At 38.5% G+C, this 14,668-nt stretch overlaps 1 protein-coding gene across 1 annotated transcript in view; it reads right to left on the bottom strand.

Annotated features, from left to right (window-relative positions):
• LOC103141892 (EBF transcription factor 1) overlaps positions 1 to 14,668 on the bottom strand; it is a 100,055-nt gene that overhangs the window by 82,650 nt on the left and 2,737 nt on the right. The window contains exons 2-4 of the mRNA XM_016672847.1: positions 13,988 to 14,070; positions 11,804 to 11,859; positions 2,235 to 2,308 (exon numbers count right to left, since the gene is read on the bottom strand). Of these exons, the coding sequence (XP_016528333.1) occupies positions 2,235 to 2,308; positions 11,804 to 11,859; positions 13,988 to 14,070 (213 nt within the window). The remainder of the gene's footprint in view (positions 1 to 2,234; positions 2,309 to 11,803; positions 11,860 to 13,987; positions 14,071 to 14,668) is intronic.

Below are 14,668 nucleotides of genomic sequence, written 5' to 3'. Positions count from 1 at the left end.
AACCAACATTATTTCACTGTAAGAATCTCATAGCAACTTATAGCCAGTCCTTAAAGCATTTTGACAGTGTTTTCCCATTTCCTTTAAGTCTCTTTTGGCCACAAATGTCCAACTTTTGATATAGTGACTCATTAGTTATGTAGCAGCAAGGACACACGTTTTTCTTGATTTTTAGCATTTTGTTTTAGTTAATTTTTTTTTTTTTAAGATTTCCAGTTCTGTGCCAAATCTTAGAGCAGTGATGTGGTCCTTTGTGACGTGGCAGGTTGGGCTGAGAGCATGTGGCTAATAGCTGCCCCATGATAAAAAGCCACACTGATTAATGGTCGCCCCAGGCTCTTTGTCTGAGCGCACATTCAGCGTTGTGTGGAGCTCCTGCTGCAGAATCAGCACAAGAAAAGTCGAGACAACAACCATAACTTTGACCTCAGTTGTTACTGAAGACGGGAGTGAATGTACAGTGAGTAAATGTTTTAGTTTCTGGACTGTTGCTCCTTCAGAGCAAAAAGTTACACCTGCTGGCCTCATGCACAAATGCCTCTGGTGACGTCACAAAAGCCGTAGTCCAACCAATCTGAGTTATTTTGAGTATGTACAACTGTAATTTTTGTTTGCTTTTCTTTATTCACATTTTATTTTACATTAAATATCTTTTTTTAATGGTGTTGGCCCATATTTTGAATGGCTACAGTAAAAATGTTTGAGCTGGATTAAGAGCACTGCATGGATTTTAGGAAGACTTGGCAAAACTAAAACAAGGACTCCAACCACATTTACCGATGTGGCGAATATGAGCAGAAACCAATTAGACACACAGGAGTATGAACAGATCTGGACCAGTTTCGGTTCTGAAAAACATGTTAATCATCACCGTTTGGTTCAGTGCAGCAGTGACCATGCAGGTCATCACAATAAATTCTAACCCAAGTATGTAACTCAAATGCATTTAAATGCCTGAGAATGTATGTTGAAATCTGCTCTCTAATTTGTATAATGTTTACCAGTGCCAGCTCAGTTCTTGACCCTCTTATGATGTCATCAACCCAAATACACAAAAAGCAGAATTAAGTTTATTCAGAAGACTTTTTAAAACCTTTGGATTTAATATAATTCTGCAGAAGGTATTTATATTTTACTCTCCTGCTGTGTTTTTATCATCATTGTATTTTTAGTGAAAAAAGTATCTTTTAGAATATTAAAGAACTATAGTAGGGCATAGTAGAGTAGTATTTTGCACACTATAAATTCACGTCCACAATTTATTCCAGACATGCTTAACAACAATAACACGTTGCCAAATCTATTGTTTTTTAAATGTTTGTGAATAACTTTTGAATTTCAATGGGTGTCTTTAATTAGGCTTTGCAGCTTCGCAGGTCAACACATATTCAGTGATCTATAGAATAAAATATTAGTGTGCCTGATTTCACTGCTAAAGTCCCTGCTTGCGCATTTAGATGAACCCCAATTTATATTGTTATAGTTAAAAATTGCTCAGTGACAAGGTCAGGGAACAGGAACAACTTAATTCATGGGCTAAATTTGAATTTTTATAACTGCGGTGTGCAGGCCTGTGCGTGCATATGCATGCTTCTTTTGTGTCTTTATGTGTGTGTGTGTTTGCGAGCAAGAGAGAAAGAGAGAGAGTGAGAGAGAGAGAGAGAGAGAGAGTTCCTGCTTATATTTTATAGTCAGGTTGTGGAAGGAGGCCCATTTGTTAGCCATGAAGCAACAGAAGGGTTCAGATTGACTAATGAGTTTCTCTGTGTCCTAATTAACCAGGCATCATAAAGGCACGTACACACCAACAAAACACTTGTGTTTCCACACACACACACACACACACACACACACACACACACACACACACACACACTTCTTTTTGTATAGGATAGGATGGTAAAATGCCTCTATAAATAGACCTCTTTCCTCTCAACCTACTTCTGCAGAAATTTATCTTAAACTATAATTAAAGCAACGACCATGCAAGCCCAAACTCTTGTTCTTTAACATAAATCTTTATGCATCTTGGAGAGAGAGTGTGTGTGTATTTGTGTGTGTGTACAAGGGGTGGAGTCGGGCCGTTAATGAGGGCCACAGAAGAATACAGGTACAAAATATGAGTGGTGAGAATTTCCTCAGATTAACAGTGTGTTGCAGAAGTAATGAGGAGCACAGGGAGCAGAGGAAACAAACTGTGAAATGCTGAAGAGAAGTAAGGACAGGTGACTCACCTGCACATGATCTCATGTGTCAGCAGCACTCTGCACATCTCCGGGTTCTTGTCTTGGCCTTCATAAACAATCGGCTAAAAAGAGAGATAAAAGACAAAGAGAAATGTTACACTTTGTCTAACACCTAATAACAGTTTTCACACACCTGAAGCTTTTTCACATTTTGCTGCCTCACAACCACAACTTTCATTCTTTCACAAGTAGATTATGTGGTAGACCACTACAAAGTAGTGCATAATTTTGACATAAAAGGAGAATGTTACATGGTTTTCAACATTTTTTAGAAATAAAAAATGAAAAGTGTAAATACAAATGATTGCAACCCAGCTTTGTGAAAAAAAATAAATGCATGTATCATTTTCCTTCCACTTCACAATTACACAATATTGTTTGAAATCCCTTTAAAATGCATCACATTGTGAAGCAGTTCTGGGGTATGAACATTTTCCACTGCACTGTGAACATCATGTTAAGAGTTTTGGCTAAAAGCAGCATATATTTAGTCAGAAAAACTGTGAGAAAATTCCTTGACATGATCTATAAAATGCCACATAATCATCCAGGCAGTGAAGCTCCACTGTCACTCAGACTTGCTGAGAGATGCCAGTCACTGTCTGCACCACTGTATGGATGCATAAAGATGTATTTGCATTTTTTTCTTCCACACTGCACGCTAACAAACTGGAGGGAAGTGATGACAACATTTTGTGTGAGAACTGAATGTCAAACTGAGACAATTGAATTACTTCCAATGCAAAAATACATTCACACACCATCACATCACGAAATAAACCTGTGGGAAAGTGTTGTTGGGTTAGCAGGTAAAGTTCCCACCTCACATGAGGAGCGCACTGTTGATCAGTCACGCCTTTGCACCCTCACACCCTCTGTGTCGACACGGGCCGTCTGTTACTCCCCCCACAACACACACACACACACACACACACACACACTTTGTTTGTTTCAGAGCATCTGCACGAAAACAATCACATCATCTCAGCTGACATGCGGTGCAGGTGAGTTTTTACCGAAAATTAAGTTGTATTTTTTTCATGATGCCCACACTTTCTGCTTCTGAAAATAAGCTCCAGCTGAGGCGTCAACTGCTTTCATTATGCAGTCTTCCAGCTTGTGTAAGGAAGCTCGGAATAAAGTCGTACACCACTAAGCTATCCATCAATCAGGAGGTACGCCCTGTCTATCTTTGGTCTATTCCAATCCGTTTGATCTGTCATTCTGAGCTGCTGCAAATCTCACCGAGTGACAAGCTCACTTTTCTCAGGAAGTAGAAGGGAACTTTCTCCATCCTCTGCAATAATCTTCAACTCAGGTTCAGACTAGTTGCTGGCATCAAGCAGACGTTAGTAAATTAAGTACCTGTGGCGAAAACTCACTTGTTCCGAACAACACAACTCTGCATGAGGCCACGTTTGGAAACATGTCAAACTTATCAACCGGTGGGTTAAAGATGATACGTAATAAGTCAATCAATCACTCATTGAAATTAATATTTACATGTATAAATTCATGCATTTAAAGGTAACAAAAATTTAAATAAATAAAACATTTACTTATTTAATAAACAGACAAACAGAAAACTACACAAAATATTAGAACAATAATGTATTTTTAAATAAACAAATAATGTTCTAAAGTTAAAAATTAAACCCATACCAAAAACTACTTATTTAATAAACAAAAAACCTCATAAATGAATAAAATATTATTTTACCTATTGAAGTAAATTAGATACATAAATAAATACATTTATGACAATAATTAAGTCAATAAAGGTTACACCTCACCAACACTCATCCTCTCATCTTTCACATATTACTAAAAAAGAATGCATGTAAGCCATGTAAGCCTTTTCAAATTTTTTTACTTTTTCTTTGTATTTAATAAAGTCAAAGTCAAAAGTTGCTGTTCTTTAGTTCTGCTTCAGGGACGACTATTCAAAAACGACACTTAATCTAACCAGCAGCTTAATTTTGAGATGTTGTCTTTTCCAATCGCTTTCATAAAACTGAGTCCTTTGGAGTAATTGATAATAATTTAGGTAGAGCTTTTTCCAAGAATGTTTACAAAGGGTCTGTGTTGTTTTACCCCTGAATATCCTCCAGGAGCCTTCAGGCCTGTGTGTTTGTAGCGGGGGCCCAGCCTGCGTGCAGACTGCAGAAAGAGCCCCTCATTTGTAGAAACTAGTCCCTCAAAGCCCCCAGAAGCTAGCTTGGATGGCTGCAGCATTAATGCAGAGCAGCCGTACGGTTTAGGAACCAACTCGCTTTAGCCTGAAGCACTTCATACTATTAGCTGGCTGTCTCTGGGACCATTTGTATTTTCTGGAATTGGAGACCCCATATGCTTCAGGACCCAGAGTCCTTCTCAGTTATGATTTTCCACACATGCACACCCTGATGAAAATGTATTGACACACAAACCCAGAGCCTGAGCAGGTCTTGGTGGTCCAAAGCTCAGGGGATGTGCACACCCAGGCCATTCAAGCATGATGTGTAACATGAAACAAAAATAATATGAGCCTGAAGCAGAAAGTGTGACAACATGCAGACTCAGCCGATGCTGACGTTTCCACAGCGAGTCTCACTAGAACACAAATTAAAAAAATACCTTCAAAAAATATTTGAAATGACCTGAGGCCAAGCTCAAAGTTCCCGTTGACACATCGCTGAGGCTGACCCAGCAACCAAGACGTTGGAGATATTTCAGTACATCATGTCAATCTACACTCTAAGTGCAAAGTACACTGCCTTGAAAAAGTATTCACGCCTGTTGAACTGTTTTTATAACACATTTGGTCATGATACAATTTCAGTGTGTTGTATTGTAATTTAATCTGACAAAAGCATAATAGAACATTTCTGCTATTAGTCAAGCGCTCCAAAATCTGTCACTTGGCATAGATGCACAAGTCATGTAGGGAAGACGGCAAACCTTTGAAAGAAGGTGCTCTAGTCAGATGAGACCAAAATAAAATGTTCTGACCTAGATCCAAAACAAAACATTTCATGAACAACAATTAATGGTGGCAGCAGGAGCTGCAGAGATAGAAAGCTTAGGCAAGAGAATCTGCTGACAGAATCAAACTGGCCTTCATGGAAAACTGGCAAAGGAGGTTTCATTTGTAATTTGCAATGTAGAAGACACAGCAAATATATAAACATTAAACTACAGGTAAAACTTTATATGGTTGAAAACCAGGGGTCACAAGCAACACGCTGCATTTGCTCAGTTACATTTACTTTTTCAAAAAGCAAAAAAGGACATCTAGAAATAGTTTTACTGTATTGTACTTTTTACTTTTAGTGGAATTTTATGATTATTTTCAAAACATGTTTTAACCAAAAGTGAACTAGACAGAAAAACACATCTAAAGTTTGACGTTTCACCTAACAAGATAGAATAAATAGGATATAATGTTACAAGAAATTCTTTATCCTGTTCTGACATATATATACTACTTACTGTACATACTAGTTTCGTAAATGTTATGCTTTTTGTCTGATTACATCATTTTTAAATATTAAATCAGATGCTATGATCAGTTATTCAATACTTGAGAAAGCTTCTTACTAAATATGGTCAATTCAGTCTTTTTATATTGATTGTGATTGACTGTGACAAATTGTAACAGGATTTAAAAGGTATAAATACATTTTCAAGGAACTACATTACTTCCATAACTGGCTTTGATGTGACTCTGTGTAACCCCAAACTTTTTAAGACATTAAGCCTGAAATAGGAATCCGGTTTAAATATGTGAGGCTCAAATGTGAGAGGAACAATTTCCCTTATTATCCTGGGGAATGCAAAGGGCAAACTGTACGAAACCGAGATCTAAATTTTCCAGTAAATCTGTCTTCACACAAAAAACAACCGCACTAAAATCTTTTACGTGTCGTTTCTTTCTGAATCTCCTTAACAGATTTTCTTCTGGTCATGACTTTGCCACCTCTCGCTCCCGCTGCTCTTCCCCTCCGATTCATTGGGTTTTTCCTTCTTCTCTTTCTCTCTACCTCACCACGACTTTTTCACTGCCTTTCAGCTGCTCGTCAGAAGTAGTTTTGCATATGTGGTTTTTAAGCAGGGACCCATTAGGCAGGGAAACACACTTCTTCCTGTGTTATTGTCAGCATGATCCATAAGTCAGCGATCCAGCAGGACCTGCAGTGACAGACGTTGTATTCTTAGGGACAAGGTGGTAATCAGCGAGCGCCATATGACGCTTTTAAACATGAAGAGGCTTGCCTGTCATCAATTTAAAGCAATCTGTTCCCGACTTCAACACTAAAACAAAAAGCAGGTAGGCATCCAGAAAAAATAGTTTAATTTAAGTGCCAAGCATTAGAGCTGGCTTTACTCTTCTGGTATGTCAGAACTGAAAAACTCAAAGTGACTTACGAGTATTTTAATGAACGACAGCCCCAAGTAACATCTGAAGGTAAAAATCTAAAATTAAACCACAAACCTCAGCAAGTTTTCTTGGGATTTTATGATGTACAGAACACAAACCTGTGCATAACTGGTGATAGAAAGAAAAGGAAAAGCTGTTTTGAACATTAAATCTATTTTCAGTCTGTTATACACGGATTTATCCCTGAGTAAAATCTAATACAACCAACTGCTTGTCGAAATCAAGACATTTGTTGTAAACAGAGTCGACCTGTGCGTAATTTAATCACAGTATAAATACAGCTGCTCTGAAGGTCTGTTAGAGAACATAAGTGAACAAAAAGCATCATGGAGACCAGGAAACACAGCAGACGAGTCGTGGGTAAAACTTCCAGAAGCTTAAAGCTCAAGAGATCATCTCAAGCTTCAACCATCTCACTGAGCGTTGTGCAAATCAAATCACGCTCATTGAACTCTTGGACTCTGACTATTTTAACACAAGAATCTTAATCTAAACTTTTTCTTTTGCAAGGTTTGTATGATCTGACCAGATAATAAAACTTATTTTGACTTTCTTTGAACATTGTCTTCTTTTTGACTTTCTCTCTCAACCAGGTTTGGAGACTGAACAAATAATCATCGTCGTGTCAAGAGGTTTTTCATTTTACATAATAACTGGGCATACACTGAGATACTTTTAAGACCATTTAGTTGCACTGGGTTTAATCTCACGAGTATCAGAGTAAAAGTGGCTGGACACAAACGCACACCACACTTTTCAGATTTCTATTCACAAAAATTTGTGAAAATTGGTTACCAGTTTTCTTTCATTTCACAACTATCTATTACATTCTGTGTAAAATGCATTAAAGGCTGTGGTTATAAAGTTGAGCAGTTCAGGGTGTATGAATACTTTTTGCAAGTCTCTGTAAGCTTTCACCACAGGAGCATCTCGATGCATAGCAGCCGCTTTTCATGATTAAGTGCCATCTTTCACTCAGGCTCTCCTCCTTTACGCCATTTGAAACGACGTCCCAAAGGTTCACTCTCCAATTCAAAGTAAGTAATATTTCCAGCACTTGCTCTCAGCATTTAAATCCCTACTGATCTATGCCGTTCATCCAGAGCTGCAGGGAGCATATTATGCCTCATTGCAACTGTTTCCCTCTTACCCTCGCTCATCTCTGGCTATTTCTAGACTTTAATGCTGTTTAAAATATGCAAGAGGTATGCTACTACTGTAGCCATGTCTAGACCACAGAGATTAACAGGTCCTCTCTGAAAAGATATCACAACAGACAGTGTGATGGAGGCATTGGACCTGTGGTGCTTGTCTCAGAAATCAGGCTGGATTTTGTTTCCCTTTATCGTTATTACAATTGTGAGTGTCTGCCTTGTCTCTAATATATAAATTTCTGTGTCACACTTTATTTCCATTTTTCCACTTTCTGTGCTGTTGCGCAGCACAGAAAGTGGAATATACAGTATATGTGTGGTATATGAATTCAGTACAGTTAAAAGGATCCATGTGAATGCAGACTGCAAAAATATTTAGGTTACTGTTGTCTAAACTGACTGGTATTTGAATTTTTATTTTGGGGCTTTAACTTCAATTAAGTTTGTTAATGCTAATTAAAATAATACGTAATCTAGGAGATATAAGCAGAAGTGTCCAAATCAAATCCAGACTGAATTGACTTTTCTGCTTCAAAAGTTTAAAACAATCAAATTTGGCTTGTTTCCTTTTGTATTGTGAAAATGCAGATAAAAAGTGTGGAAAAAAAATGTAAACAATTGTGACGAGCGAGGCGGCGTTTTGCCTTTAATGTTACCTCAGTGAGAAGATCAACACACATCAGTACCATTCTTGGCTTCATTTTTCTCTGCTTGGCAGGACAACAGTCCTGAGGAACAACTGTGTGTGTGGCTAGAAAGACAGCAGCCATGACATCACTAAGCAACTAAGCCAACCACACGGCTGTTTTGGTTCCACCACCTGTTATTGTCCTATTCATCTAACACTGGGAATTTAACGCACCCAAACAGAGAGACGCACACGCACGACTGAAACAATACACTGACTCCTGTTCACTGTTAGTTTTTGAACAGCCAAAAACTAACTTCAAATAAATCCACAGCACACCCATAAAAAGAAAAACTTCATTCAACAAGTTTCCAAGGCCCACAGCATGACACATCCTAAATCTTACTTAAAAACTAGACATAAGGTGGTCTTCCATATATTTTGTTGCATAATCAGACATTTGTTTCAGAACATTAATTCAGTGAGAAAACAAAATCCAACATAAAATAATTGCTTTTAAAAATTAACTGGTTGCTCTTTGAAATAAATTTAAACATTATTTAATTTATACCTAAATTTCAAGCTTACCAGAGTTTCTAGGTACTTCCCTCTCCAATTCAAAGTAACATTCCCTTGCTTACTTAATGGCATGACTACATGCCATAATATAGCGATATAGCCAATATATTTTGACTACGTTCACACTGCAGGCCTTAATGCTGAATTCCGATTTTTTTATTTATTTTTTTATTTTTTTGCACGGTCATTCATTCTTACAAATATATTTGACTTGTATGTGAAACGCAAACGAGCTAAAAGTGTCCCGCATGCGAAGTAGAGGGCGTAATAGCGTCACACATCAAGAGCGTGCTCAGTGTTTTGTCAAAAGAAGAAGAAATGCTCAGTGTTTGCGGAAGTAAACACTGAGCGTATCTTACGATTTTGAAGCTGTTGTCCGTCCGGATCCAGCACATTAACAACTTACTCCTCATTGCAGTCCGCCATTGTTGTTGTTTTTCCTTCCCGCTTACGCGTATTTGGACGCAGAATAGTGACGTTTGTCGAGGATAAATGACGTTCAAGGATGAATGCGGCCTGGCCGTTAAGACTCGGGCACATTTGAAAAGATCAGATACGTATCGGATTTTGAACCACATATGTAAGTATCCTGGGTCAAAGAAATTCGATCTGTATTGTTCAGACTGCCGTGGAAAACTCGGATACAGATCGCATTAAGACAAAAAAGAAAAAAAAATCGAATTTGGGTCACTTAAGGCTGCACTGTGAACTTAGTCAAAGACACTCCATTTTCTGTATACACAGTGAGAAAGATTGTAAACGAGGTTAAAAAAAACTTTCAAAACTTGCAGTTCAATTAAATTGCAGCAACAAGTGGTCTCTTTACTCTCTTTACACCAAGTCTCTATAGCAACCAATAAGCAAAATTAATGTCCAAACTGGCTGTTTTGGGAAGCGTCCCAGTAAGCCATCTGTGTCCTACCATCACAAACAAAAATCTGTGATGTTTATCAAAACTCTACTGGGATTTTACCTGGATTTTACCAGTCTTAAATGTTTTTTTTTAAGATTGTCAAAAATGTTTAAGATTGATCTATAGGCACCACTACATATGGACTGGACTTAGAACAATGTCTGAATATGTGGATAAGCACTTCAAAATCACTGTTCTGTTGTAAGGAAGGATCTGCAATAAGCTTTAAAATGTCCCAAATTTTCCTCCTCCACTTTCAAAGAAATAGTTTTTTTGTGAGCCCTTAAAGTGGTTCAAACTGCTGGTTCCCTCTTCAGAAGGGGGTTCCTCCCTGTTATGGGCAGGGAAGTCTAAGAAATGTGCTTCCTTCATCCTGCTTAATCTTCCCCCTCCACTAACACCAATTAGCCACAGGAGACACTAGCAGGGAGAAAAAAACCCATCAGCAACACCTTTACCACATGAAGGCAGTGATAATCCTACAAAGGAGGAGATAATTGAGATAATCTAATCTCGATGACTCCTCAGGGCCTCGGTTTTCTAGGCACACCTACATTATATAACATCCCTTTAGATGGAACTTGACATTCTTTGTATTTATTAATAGTTTTTAGCAAATCACTATAGGTGGCACTGAAGTACAATTTTAACAAATACGATATTTACAGTCTTGCTTAGGGAGTGTGGCATAAAACCAGAGAATCCAGAGAGAACCCACACATCCATGGGAGAAACTGTAAGCGCCATGCAAGAAGACCCCAGGCAGGGATTCAACCCAGGACTTTCTTGCTGTAAAGCAAAATTGCTACTAGCAGTTCCAACATGTAGTCCCAAAATTTAACTCCTTAGAAGCAAAATATGTTTAAAAAAAATGAAGACTGAAGACAAGACTTTTAAAGAGCACGGTACTCTATGATGTATTGCAACGTTGAATTAGTTGGAAACTATTTCTTTCTCTCTAATTCGAAGCACTGATATCCATTGTTCTTACATGTTTACACGTTGCTGACCACGTGTTTGTGTGGGAGGGGGTCCCACTGTGTGCAACTGGTGATCACCCCACAGAGATTGAGGTTGAGGTAAAGCGTGTTATTGTTGAAGCCGTGTGGTCCTGCGGGCCTTCCAGTCTCACACACACACACACACACGCACACACGCACACACACACACACACACACACACACACACACACAGTATGCAGTGCAGTGTGGCAGCAGTAATGTGAGACTCTGTCAGAGCCTGGAGCCACATTAACAAGTATTCAGTGCATGGCATTGGCTCTTGGCTCCCCACACGACTAACGGCCAACTCTCACTTTCAGCTTCACCAAAAACAGCGCGTGAGTTGAACTATTTAAATAACATAATTTAAGTAATTTGAGACATTTTGCACTTTATCTGCAAAATGTCTTTTCTGACTCATTAATGTACACATAAACAAAAAACATTAAGCACAAATTGGATACGATCAGGCGATGCTTCCCACCAGGTAGACCAAATCCCAGAGGTGCCGTTACATCTTCCCACTTCCCACTGTGAGCAGCCGACTCCCGTTCCTGTTCCTCAACACCCGCTTGCTGGCTCTTTGCTCTAATCACAGCGAGAGAAGCACAGGCAAAGAAAAAAATGCCTGGAGCCATGCAGCGTGTGTGTGTGTGCGTGCGTGTGTGTGTGCGTGCGTGTGTGCGCCACCATCTCCCACATTCACACTGTGGAAACACCCACCCGTTGAATCTCGCACACACAAACGCTCATCATTCTGTGTGTGCAGCTACAATGCATGAGGGCGGTGTAGCTGTAGCGGCTTAATGTCAGCGAGGTAACAGGAGAGGTGACAGACTGCTGGGAGTGTGAGGGTGTTTACCTGTTTAGTCATGGAGTCTATAAGTCGGACGTAGAAGTCCTGCTCTGTTCTGATGCCTGCCAGGAAGCAGAGGAAGAGAGAGAACACAGATCAGAAAGTTTACATCCATTTTAAAATAAAAGCATTTCCATTACATAAATATTAAAATTAAATCAACAGTAACAGAAATGTTTTTTGCCCCAACATTTTGTTTCATTTACAAACAGTTGTGTTAATTATTCTGTATTTTCTCCCTCAAAAGGAACTAAGCTGCAACAATGAACTACGAACAAACCTGCTGTATTACAAGAAGTCTGTTCCCATTAAAACATATATATGTTTTGGCACCTTAAAATAAATTAATATTTTACAAACATTTACTGAAACTAAAATTTTAGAAAAATCTAACCGTCTTTTTTTTTTTTTTTTTTTTTTAGGAAAAAAAAATTCAGAGGAGTAAAAGGTCCTGTGTTAAGAACTGTTTTTAAAAGAAATTCAGCAGTTACTGGTGTGTTTCATTAGTTTTTAAAGACCGATCTTCCCAGTCGAACAGCTCTTAGTCTCCTAACAGTCCCACATGGTCAGAGCATTAAAAGAGGGGGACTTTGACTATTCACATTTGGATAATTTCTAGACCATCCAAAGCCATGGGGGTGTGCTCTCGTCTCTTCAGCTCAGTCATGATATTTTGATTAGATTTTGGTCTGAGCCATGCCAGAACGTGCTCTTGGTTATTGGTGAATCATTTCTGTTCTGATTAGCTTACGTTTTAGATCATTATCCTGCTGCAAAACCGAAAGATGTCTGATTCCTTTTTAATTGAAAATGTTTTGGCATTTCAACGATTTTATGTCCTCGAACAGGATTCCCAGGGCTTTTGAAAAAAAATTGGCTCTAAGCATCACAAATCCTCCATCATACCTAACAGTGGATATCAGATGCTTTTTAACTATTCATCCTTTATTTTCCGAGTCACACAAACTTGGAATGGTTGTTGCTGAAAAGCTCAGTCTTATCCCCACCTAATAACCATTCAGTTCAATTTAAAGGTCCTCTAGCAAACTCTACATTTGTGATGGTAGGACAGCATGCCTCCCAAACCACCTGTTGGCATCTAACCAGCAGCTAATGGTTGCTATGGAGACTCATTGGCTCCATGACGCCACTTTTTGCTGCAAATCTCTAACAGAGAGTTTGGAGATTTTTTTTCTATCCTCCTTGTGAAACTACATGGTGGTAAGATTATGATGGACCTCTGTCACATCATATCTGTTCCAGGTAAACAACTTATGGATCAATGATTAGCAGTTTGACAGATTAAAAATTAAGATAAAGTAAACAGACAAAGTAATATTTAAAAGTTCTTTGTACAGCACATCAGTTGCTTCCTATGTCATACTTTAAACTGTATCGTCGCTATTAAAATACAATTTATTAAAATAAAATTCTTTCATTCTAAAAATCTTCCATTCTTCCGTTGTATATATTTCATTATGACAGTTACCATTAATTATGCCACTGGTGCATTTAAACAATTTTTTTTCTCAACACAGCATCATTTTCCTCATTGAAAGGATGTACTCAAATTATGGGTTGGATTATTATTTTTACTTTATCTTATTTTATTGTGTGAGAATATTGGATTAGTTAATAAAATTAGCAGTAAATGTTTTTGAGTTCCTTTCAAAAGGATTCCAGCTAAACGGAGACTCAGACTAGTTTGGTTCAACTTTCAATTTCCAACATTTTGGCCCATAAATCTTCACATCACTCTGCCGTAAATACATAAAAATAGAAAACAATGAACAACGGACATAATAAATTAGCAGACAACTACTTCTTAACTGATCTCAAGCTGTCAACAAGTGCAGGCCTCACATTGTAGCCGTGCTTTTGTTGCAGTGTAAAATAGACCTACTGGAACTGGGAAGCCTAATTTAGGGACAGTGACAGTGATAAAGCCACAAAGCTGCTCCAAATCGCCCGCAACAGCTGCACTGAAATTTGACTAATAGGTCTCGAGAAACTCCTGAAACTCTCCTGAGTCCGTGTGACAGAAACAAGCTGTGGCCGCCTGATGCTCCTCTGCAACGTTTCCTCCCGGAATGTGGAAACAGTTTAAAACAACGCCTGTGCGCACATTTGATAAAGGCAGGCTGTGATGCTGATTGGCTCAAACTGATCGGAAATAATGCGACCACTCACCGTTACTGTAGAGAAGCTGGAGTCGGTAATGAATCCCGTTATTGGTTTTCTCCCCGCTCGACTCCTTAAACACACACAACAAACTCTAAGTTACTGAGATTTAGAGCACTTTTATTTTAAAAAAAGAAAAGCTTTGCGCACGTAGGAAAGACCAGACCGAGGGAGTTCAGCCACATATATTAAATAACAGAGTGAATTATGTTCACTGTTGATATATTAAAGGAGCGCAGCCTTGTAATTTAGCTCACTGTGTTATTGTGGATTTTTAATTCCTCTGTAATTACCGGTTATGTTTGGAGGGGGGGACAATAAATCCGACACTTGGTTCGCCCGCTGCATTGCGATGGCATAATTGATGAGGCGCTCGCTGCGCTCTTGTTTATATAAAACAAGTGGTTATGTTCAACAGAACCATAAATTAAAAATAATTTAAAACGAACACTGAGTTGGAAATTTAATGGAAACATTAAGGAATCATGTTCTTTTTTTTTCTTTTTTTTTTTTTTAAATAAAAGTGCTCTAAATCTCAGTAACAACTTAGAGTTTGTTGTGTGTGTGTTTAAGGAGTCGAGCGGGGAGAAAACCAATAACGGGATTCATTACCGACTCCAGCTTCTCTACAGTAACGGTGAGTGGACGCATTATTTCCGATCAGTTTGAGCCAATCAGCATCACAGCCTG

Source organism: Poecilia formosa, unplaced genomic scaffold (genome assembly GCF_000485575.1).
Source record: "Poecilia formosa unplaced genomic scaffold, Poecilia_formosa-5.1.2 Scaffold3, whole genome shotgun sequence".
In the NCBI taxonomy this organism is placed as follows: domain Eukaryota; kingdom Metazoa; phylum Chordata; class Actinopteri; order Cyprinodontiformes; family Poeciliidae; genus Poecilia; species Poecilia formosa.
This window is presented reverse-complemented; position numbering and strand designations above follow the sequence as displayed.